This window comes from Monomorium pharaonis, chromosome 7, assembly GCF_013373865.1.
Source record: "Monomorium pharaonis isolate MP-MQ-018 chromosome 7, ASM1337386v2, whole genome shotgun sequence".
In the NCBI taxonomy this organism is placed as follows: Eukaryota; Metazoa; Arthropoda; class Insecta; order Hymenoptera; family Formicidae; genus Monomorium; species Monomorium pharaonis.
In genome coordinates this window covers 3145671-3155973 of record NC_050473.1, presented here as the reverse complement: position 1 = coordinate 3155973, position 10303 = coordinate 3145671, and the positions used below count along the sequence as shown (strand labels likewise).

At 40.4% G+C, this 10303-nt stretch overlaps 2 protein-coding genes across 2 annotated transcripts in view; both read right to left on the bottom strand.

Moving 5' to 3' along the window:
• Window positions 1-4111, bottom strand: part of LOC105830673 (elongation factor-like GTPase 1) — a 38329-nt gene extending 34218 nt beyond the window's left edge. The window contains exons 1-3 of the mRNA XM_012670162.3: window positions 1560-4111; window positions 1197-1319; window positions 337-485 (exon numbers count right to left, since the gene is read on the bottom strand). Coding sequence (XP_012525616.1) covers window positions 337-485; window positions 1197-1319; window positions 1560-4111 — 2824 coding nt within the window. The remainder of the gene's footprint in view (window positions 1-336; window positions 486-1196; window positions 1320-1559) is intronic.
• A 2280-nt stretch (window positions 4112-6391) lies between these two features.
• LOC105829042 (polyubiquitin-A) lies at window positions 6392-10252 on the bottom strand. Its single transcript, XM_012667681.3, has 2 exons — window positions 10105-10252; window positions 6392-9007 (listed from the first exon to the last, which is right to left on the bottom strand). Exon 2 carries the CDS (start codon window positions 8999-9001, stop codon window positions 6713-6715), a length of 2289 nt encoding a protein of 762 aa, XP_012523135.3. The 5' UTR covers window positions 9002-9007; window positions 10105-10252; the 3' UTR covers window positions 6392-6712.
• Window positions 10253-10303: the final 51 nt, after the last annotated feature.

Below are 10303 nucleotides of genomic sequence, written 5' to 3'. Positions count from 1 at the left end.
AGAATAGGAATATATGTGGTAGCTAAATTTTCGATAGGCAAGATCTTAAAAGTTTAGTCTTTTCTCTCATCATCGAGTAAGATACAGGGTATAATATGTCAGTCACCATATATTTCAAAACTATCTATTCGCTTTTCCAATTTAGAATCAATTCACGATATTAGAAACGTGACTGAAAACGAGAAACATCGATGTAAATACTTTGAATCATGCATTTGCGACTACGTGACTTGAGAAAAACTTGGAGATGTACGTATCGCGGATAACGATATGCCAGATTACTGAAATACGTGAGAACGACTAATTATTGGCGTTTAATTATGTATAATTACTCACCAAGAACATCGGAGTTGACTAAAACGCTACAGCTGTACATCGCCGTCATCAGTCGGGGGTGTCGCAAACTGAAGATTCGTCGACACGCCTCTTTACACGCCGACATTAATTGACCGCCCAAATGTCCATGGCTCTGACCACCAGAATCGCTGTAACATTTCGTACACATCTTATACATTTTTATATATACGCGTATTTAGCGTCGTATTAAATTCTTAAGACCCGGCCGTGACCTCCTTGCTTTATTTCGCCCAATATAAAACATCAGTCTTATATAGTTCAAGAGAATTGTATGTATATGTGTACACACATACACACACACACACTAAGAAAAGTTATTAATTTGACTTAATTTTTCAACTTGATTAAATTTCTTTAATTCAAGTATTTATGTATTTTAATCAAATATATAAATATTTGAATTAAAGTTGAAATATTTTATGTATTTAAGTTAACTATATAATACTTGAGCTAAAGAAATTCAATCAAGTTGAAAAATTTAATCAAATTAACATTTTTTTAGTTTACACACACACACACACACACACACACACACACACACACACACACACACACACACACACACACACACACACACACACACAAGAGTGATGAAATCAAGAAATATTCTTATAACAAAATAAACATATGCATTGCTATTGCTTTTTTAAGAAGTACTTTTATTTAATAATTATATATATATAATAAATATATATACACAATATATAAAATTATAATATAAAAGTACTTCTAAAGAAGCAATGCGCATCTTTGTTAATAGAGTATTTGCTTAATCACAGAATTCAAGACATTTACTTGTATGTAATAATTATTAATGCAAACATTTATTAACTATTTACCTTTGTGAGGTCTCAAAAATTTCCCATTTTTTCAACACGAAACAAACACCCATCATAGGCTCCTCGCATAAGGGACCGGCCAGAGTGGCAAGTTGAAATCCATTAACAATACTGTTATCATATCTGAAAAAATTATATAGCATATGTTATTATCAATCGAAATGAGTTTTAAGGAGGTAGTCAAAGCACATATCTCGTTCATATTTATTTATTTTTTTGCATTATATAATATATTAGAGCAATTGTCATTGCAGTAAGTTTAACATTAAATTATGTTTATTGTATTTTAAATGCTCGTCTACTTCAAACACGATATAATACAATAAAAAGCTTTTGCGTCAATATATTTCTTTCAATACTTACGCTGCTCGGAAATCAGCATTCATGCTTTGCTGCTCCCAGAACTTCTTTTGTCTGTAGTCAGTCTCATTCAGTAGGATGTTTGGTCCGCATTTTCGTGGACCAAAAGACCATATGTTATCCAGCACGTTATCCTTCCATCCCGCTTCGAGAAAAGCTGTTCCCAATTCATTCTTAAAAGTCTTCGCCTCCTTTTGCTTTTTATCGGATATGGATCTCTCGTTAATCTGGTTGTCATTGAATTGGCCTTCAGAAGTGTCCTCGTGTTTCCCGTTCTCCTGTGTCGCCTCTGTATACCTGTCGCAGCAACTATCCAAAAACTTTATCAGATTTGCATTTTTTTCCAATAATTTTGTTACATTTTCCGGGAGAGGCTTTGCGTCTATCTCGAAGCAACACTGCCGATTCGATGTCCAGACTTCGGGATTGACTTCCGCCGCCTTCTTCTCGATCGCCTCGTTCACCATGTCGAGTTTTGGTGGTGGCACTATGGTCTCGCGAAACGGTACAATCGGATCGGACACATTAATGTCGATTTTCGCGTATCTCAACTTGAGATCCTCCAAGCATCTCTCGAGATGAACCTCACCAGCGGTGCTCAAAACGATCTCTCCGGTCTCCTGTATGTGAACGATGGCACAGGCGTCCGCCTGATTCAACAGTTTCAAGCCGTTGATTAGTTTTGGCAGGTCGTTGGGATGTCTCGGCTCCAGAGCCACTCTTAGTATGGGAACTGCGAGGGAAGTTAGCTCCGTAAATGAGGGACAAGCGATCGTCGTCGAGAGAGTCGCGGTTTTTAAAACGTGCTCCTCCAAGTTGCCGATGCCGAAAACGTTACCCGCCGGCACCTGACTCACGACCTCAAGCTCTCTTCCCATGAGAATGTACAGTTTACCTATCGTCACCCTCGTAATGTGTCTACCAGGCTTCAAATCCTTAAGCACGAGAGCCGGATCCACCTGTTCGCCCGCTCTCTCGTGTTCCAGAGCGACGGTGGGATTGTGCTTCGGCCCTAAAACAAATACCTCATCTCCGATCTTTATAGTTCCCGAGTATACCCTCGCGAAGGCCACTAACGTGCCGTCTAGTGAATTATCCTCGGTTATATCCTCGTCTTCGTGTCTCGCGTTGTTCTCGACGTTATTGCAGACTATAGTTTCGCGCGTGTCCTTCTCGTGATTCTCAATAGCAGTAGTTTTTTGCACCAGTCGTTCCGCGTGCTTCTGTCGAACGATTTCTCTTCTCTGTGCCAATTCCTCCGGTGTCAATGACTTCGGCCTGTTCTCCGGCAGCATGTCCCTCTCTACGGGAAACATCTTCGATACAAACACGATGATCGGCGCCTCCGACGACGGATCGCACGACAAAAACGCTCCCTTCAGTCGCTGCGTTTCCAAAGGTAAGGCGGAAAAGTCGTTGTTCCCGCTGATTAGTCGCTCGATCTTCTCGCCAGTCAAATTGTGCGGCGACGGGACCTTCTCGCATACCATGTCGAGGCAATTCTGTGCCAGGGGAAGCCACTGCGTGCAGACGGCCTGCAGCTGCGCCTTCGGATCCGTGTGCCTCAAGTCGCGTGTCGTCAATTTAATATTCAATTTCTCGGCTATAGTCGGCAATTTATCCTTGTCTTTTCGTATCACTATGGTTTCGTATAGCGCCCAGATATTATCCAGAATTAATTGCACAAAAAGCGGCTTTTTCGCCTTCTCCTGAGCCCCTTTCATGATCCTCTTAGTCTTGCTGTTTATGTAAAAATCTCCCCACAACGTTTTGCGCAGAACCTTCTCACTGAATCCCAATTTGTCCGAGTAGATCTTGGCAAACTCCCTAATACCGAATCCCCAGCCGTCGATCGCGCTGGTGAAGAGAACGTTTCCCTGCTCGGGCGAGAAGTACAGGTTCGAGTCGTCGATCTCCTCTAACACGGACTGCCATTCGGCCAGATCCCTCTCGTTTATCTTGTCCGACGCGGAATGTACAGCGATTTCCTCGCGCTCCATCACGTCGCTCGCAAACAGCTCGCCCATGATGGCATTCACCTGCTCCAGGACCTGCGTCAAGCGTACGTAGGCGTCCAACGGTGTCAGTTTCATCTCTGTGATCAGTCGGTCGACCTTGTTAAGTACCAAGATAGGTTTCAAATCCTCGACGTAGGCAATCGACAGGGCGCTTCGGGTCTGCGGGCACACCCCCTCTACTACGTCGACTAGGATGACGGCACCATCCGATAGTCTGACTGCTGTGGAAACCTCGGAGGAGAAATCCACGTGGCCTGGAGAGTCGATTAGATTCACCACATGGTCCATCCTGCTGTACATGTGATGGAGCGTTATCGAGCTGGACTTCATTGTGATCCCGCGCACTTGCTCGTCCGGCCGGCTGTCCAGGTATCTGAGCTTCCCAGCCAGCTTGCCAGATATAATGCCATTGCTTGCGACGAGGGAGTCCGCCAGGGTGGTCTTGCCATGGTCCACGTGTGCCAGGATGCAAATGTTCCTGATACGCGCGGCATCATTTTGTATCTCGCTAAGCTTCTCCACGCTGATCAAGCGCATCGTCACTCGGATATAGTAACAGATAGGAATGACTGTGCAAGGCGCTCGTGTGGCAGAATGTATATACAAATATACAAATACAAATGTGTGCTACGTATCGTACGCTCTATAGTATCTACGGCGACCGCGATGAACAAGCGTGTGAACAAGCAACGCAGCGCTTACAATATATACATACAATATATTCCTAAGGTAACTTCTATATATAAAAAAACAAAGACTTAAAAACTAATCGGCTCGCGCGATCGCGCGGACGTGTCCAGCCGCGCGGTAAACACTATTTCAGTTTATTCTCTCTCCAATGTAGCGCGTAAGGTTCGTTGAGCGCGAGGATGTAACGGAGGTTGAACGGCCTCGCTGTCGTCGTGCGGAACATGCCAGCGGACATCGGTTATCGGCGAGAGCGGAACGAGTCGCGGACGAGGCGCGCGCGCACACACGCAGCCACGCACAGGCGAGCACGGGAAGGATCTCAGACAGAGACTCTCTCCTCCAGGAGCGACGGTTGTTGAAGCGAAATGCGCGGACTGACACTTGCCGCCCACTCCAAGTTGGAGGTTAGGTGCACCGAAACGTGGACCTGGCACGCACGTCGTTCTCTCGCTTTCCTTCGCCACGCCTCGTTAGTACTCGCAGGTACTCGTGCGACCAACTTACTACTTGCGACACACTCGAAATCAACCTGGGCCCATAATCAATGCGATCTATTGCTCGTATTCGGATCCACGAATGTTTAGTTTAGCAGCACGAAACGATCGACATGTATAGTCTGTTCTTTTTCGCTGCAGTGCAGCACTGGTGCAACAAGTTAAGCCGGATCTACAATAGCAAGTCTTAAGCTATAAGGAATTAACCAATTACATTCGATTATTCTTTTCACATTCAATTATAATTGGTCAGTTTCTTATGGCATAAAACTTACTACATCTATTGTAGACCCGAAGTTTAACAATATATATATGTTAAACTTTATTTACGTATATTTGAATTTTTTAAATTTGTATATTGATGTTTGCATAAATTAATTCTATAACAATCAATGTCTGATATATGTTTAACAATGAGTTATAAGTTCTGAATTGTAAAACTTCAATTTCTTTAAATAAAAATCATTGATATTATAGCACGGGAAAGATCCAGGCAATTGTACATATTATCTACGAACCTTCAGGAACATTAGTTATGTAATATTTTAAGTGCACATTTTATGCACATTGAGACGTCTGGGCCCCAATTCTGTACCGCATCAGTACCGCATACCGACAACTATCGGTGTCGTTGCACAGGTTTTTTGTCATATAAAATATCTGCGCAACGACACCGATACTTGTCGGTAGGCGGTACAGAATTGAGCCCCAGGTGGACGGAAACACCAGAAAGTCTGAGAGGTCAGATCTGCACAAAGGAACGTAACAGCCATGAAGTATTCGTCCCAGTCAATATACGACGTTCTCTTCTTTCTATATTTATAAAATATAGATATCAGTAATAAATCTGCATCCAGAACACGTGTATTCCTGTAAATTTATTACATGAATAAATATATTTGTCAGATTGAAATAAAAATATACCGTTCGCAGAATAATTTCGGCATGACTAATTAAGCATTTATTTAAATTTCTGAAGAAATGGTAAAGAAAACACAGATCTGATATTTATAAAATAATATTCTTATAATTGAATAAATAATAAAGTCCAATATAAAGAGGGAAGCGACACCGAAATAGCGATTTTTGATTGGCGATACCCTCCCTCCCTTAATAAAAGCAGCCATATCGAGCCCAGAGGAGATATATACATATATATTGTTTACAGGTTTACAGCCGACAGCAAACACTGACCGCCGACTACCGCCGAGTAGCGCCGCGAGTCACGTAGGCTTCTCTCTGATGTTTCCGTCCACCAAAAGTCTCAATGTGCATAAAACGTGCACTTCAAATATTACATAGCTAATGTTCCTGAAGGTCCGTAGATAATATGTACAATTGCCTGGATCTTTTCCGTGCTGTCTATAATATCAATGATTTTTATTTAAAGAAATTGAAGTTTTACAATTCAGAACTTATAACTCACTGTTAAACATATATCAGACAATTGATTGTTATAGAATCAATTTATGCAAACATCAATATACAAGTTTAAAAAATTTAAGTATACGCAAATGGATTTTAACATGTATTGTTAATTTTCTTATTTAAGATCAAAGTTGTCATTAATAATTTTTATTTACAAACGTTTCACAAGATAATAATAATAAAGGTTATAAAAAATGAGACATTATATAATATGCAAATTTATTTATCAATCAAAATATCCTACGTAAAACTTTGTATTTCTTTGAGCGCAAATTAATAAAATTAAGAATTTGTGTAATATAATTTATTATAAAATAGCGATATTAAAGATGGTAAAAAATGAGACATTATAATATGCAAAGTCAATTTCTTTATTCGCCAACCAAAATATCCTATGTGCGACTTTCGCGTACTTCTTTGTGTGCAAATTAATAAAATTAAAAACTCATATAATAGAATTTATTCTAATAAAATTAAACAATTTAATACAACGCGATGCTTAGTAGTGATGATAAAAAGTGTGAAATTAGATATCTCCACCTCTAAGTCGAAGTACAAGGTGGAGTGTGGATTCTTTTTGAATATTGTAGTCGGACAAAGTTCGTCCGTCCTCGAGTTGTTTGCCAGCGAAAATCAGTCTTTGCTGATCGGGAGGAATGCCCTCTTTGTCTTGAATTTTCGCCTTCACGTTCTCGATTGTGTCCGAAGCCTCGACCTCTAGTGTTATAGTTTTGCCAGTTAAAGTCTTGACAAATATCTGCATACCTCCACGAAGCCTCAAAACTAAATGCAGAGTGGATTCTTTCTGAATGTTATAATCTGAAAGCGTGCGGCCGTCCTCTAGCTGCTTTCCGGCGAAGATCAACCTCTGCTGATCCGGTGGGATTCCTTCCTTATCCTGAATTTTGGCTTTGACGTTCTCGATCGTGTCTGACGCTTCAACCTCCAATGTGATGGTCTTTCCCGTCAAGGTTTTGACGAAAATTTGCATACCACCACGCAAACGGAGAACCAAATGCAAGGTCGATTCTTTCTGAATGTTGTAGTCGGAAAGTGTACGGCCATCTTCCAGTTGTTTTCCAGCGAAGATTAATCTCTGCTGATCCGGAGGGATTCCTTCCTTATCTTGAATTTTGGCTTTGACATTTTCAATTGTGTCCGAAGCTTCAACCTCCAATGTAATGGTTTTGCCAGTGAGAGTTTTAACAAAAATCTGCATACCACCACGAAGCCTCAAGACCAAATGTAACGTAGACTCTTTCTGAATGTTGTAGTCTGAAAGTGTACGACCATCTTCCAGCTGTTTTCCGGCAAAGATTAACCTCTGTTGATCTGGAGGGATTCCTTCCTTATCCTGAATTTTGGCTTTGACATTTTCGATCGTGTCCGATGCCTCAACTTCCAATGTGATGGTCTTTCCAGTCAATGTTTTAACGAAAATTTGCATACCACCACGCAAACGGAGAACCAAATGCAAGGTTGATTCTTTCTGAATATTGTAGTCAGAAAGTGTACGGCCATCTTCCAGCTGTTTTCCGGCAAAGATTAACCTCTGTTGATCTGGAGGGATTCCTTCCTTATCCTGAATTTTGGCTTTGACATTTTCGATCGTGTCCGATGCCTCAACTTCCAATGTGATGGTCTTTCCCGTCAACGTTTTGACGAAAATTTGCATACCACCACGCAAACGGAGAACCAAATGCAAGGTTGATTCTTTCTGAATATTGTAGTCAGAAAGTGTACGACCATCTTCCAGCTGTTTTCCAGCAAAGATTAACCTCTGTTGATCTGGAGGGATTCCTTCCTTATCCTGAATTTTGGCTTTGACATTTTCGATCGTGTCCGATGCCTCAACTTCCAATGTAATGGTCTTTCCAGTCAATGTTTTAACGAAAATTTGCATACCACCACGCAAACGGAGAACTAAATGCAACGTTGATTCTTTTTGAATGTTATAATCTGAAAGCGTGCGGCCGTCCTCTAGCTGCTTTCCGGCGAAGATCAACCTCTGCTGATCCGGTGGGATTCCTTCCTTATCCTGAATTTTGGCTTTGACGTTCTCGATCGTGTCTGACGCTTCAACCTCCAATGTGATGGTCTTTCCCGTCAATGTTTTAACAAAAATTTGCATACCACCACGCAATCGGAGAACTAAATGCAACGTTGATTCTTTTTGAATGTTGTAATCAGAAAGTGTGCGACCGTCCTCAAGTTGTTTGCCAGCAAAGATCAATCTTTGCTGATCCGGAGGAATTCCTTCCTTATCTTGAATTTTTGCTTTGACGTTTTCGATCGTGTCCGAAGCCTCGACTTCCAATGTGATGGTTTTTCCTGTGAGAGTTTTGACAAAAATCTGCATTCCACCACGCAAACGAAGAACCAAATGCAAGGTTGATTCCTTTTGAATATTATAATCTGAGAGAGTACGACCATCCTCAAGTTGCTTTCCAGCAAAGATCAATCTCTGCTGATCTGGTGGGATGCCTTCTTTATCTTGAATTTTCGCTTTGACATTCTCAATCGTATCAGAAGCCTCTACCTCCAAAGTGATGGTCTTTCCAGTCAGGGTTTTAACAAAAATCTGCATTCCGCCACGTAATCGAAGAACCAAGTGAAGAGTCGATTCCTTTTGGATATTGTAGTCAGACAAGGTACGTCCGTCTTCAAGCTGTTTTCCAGCAAAGATCAAACGCTGCTGGTCAGGTGGGATGCCTTCTTTGTCCTGAATCTTTGCTTTCACGTTCTCGATAGTGTCAGAAGCCTCAACCTCAAGAGTTATGGTCTTTCCAGTCAACGTCTTCACGAAAATCTGCATAGTGCTCTGTAATAAAGTTTCATTATGTAAAAAAATTGTCTTTCAATATCATATAAGAAAATATATCACTAAATCAATTTGATTTCCAGTATTTACAAAATAAAGACATAGATAAGTACATATGATACAAATAGAAAAAAATAAATTCATCCTGGAGTAAATCAGCAACATTTTTTTATTAGAAAATATTTTTGAACTGGTCACAAAATTCCAAATCTTTTTATTACAATTCAATTCCTATTATTTGTGAAATGAGAACGCAGATAAGTCAAACAGGAACAGATTAAAAAATAAAAACTATTTTTTATGACTAAGAAACTCTGTAAAAAAATTGTAATCTCAAAAACCTGTAACGTCAAAAAGTAGAAAATTGGCTGTTAGCAAATTTCACATTTCATGTTTATAAGTTAATTCGAGTCTAATAATTATTTAAGAAATTAGGTCACGGATAAGTCAAAGTATTAGAACGGACAAGATCTAAAAAAAGGTAAACCCATTACCTTTAAGAATAAGAAATCGCATAAAATCTCATATTTGTAAGTGGAAAACGGAGAAAAATGACTGTTAACAGTTCAAAGCCGCTCACAATGACGCAGTGAAATCAACGGTCGCCATTTTCTGTTTAACAAGCGTCTCGTGATAGTCATGATCCGCCATGTCATGGTCGGAGCAGGTCGGAGAAAACACGCAATTTCTAACAATAGATTGCTGATCGAACCCGGAAAGAAGGGAAGATTTTCCCCCTGTTTTCTACATGCTTTTTATGCTGATGCAAAAACGAATTGATTTTTAAATTAGACGACAAGATACGCCAATTCAATAAAGTACAATCGATATAATCCCGCGATTCTATCCCGCCTAGCAACAGCAAACAACGATCAATATCTCGCAATAACGTGTGCACATACACATTTGGAGGTGACTCAGGCTAATCTGACGCAAATTATTACTGAACGTAGAACGTATCAAATAAACTTCACTATTACTATTATGATTATATATTTTAATTACCTATACTTCATTTGCACGAGTAAATTAATTTTTCGGCCAAGAACGAAGATTCGAGAACTAAGAATTTGTATCGATAGATGCAACATACATACCTTTTGTTTGAAAGCTTCAAGCTGCGTCTATAACTTCTCGCAAAAAACTCGATAAAATCTCGTGGATCAATGATGCTTCCTCACGACTCACGAACTGCTAAAGGTGTAGCCGTGTAGCCTGTACGTCTTCACTTTTATATACCGTTACACGTAGAGTGCGCATGCTCGTGTTCGATTGGCTAAGAAGGCGTCAACGACG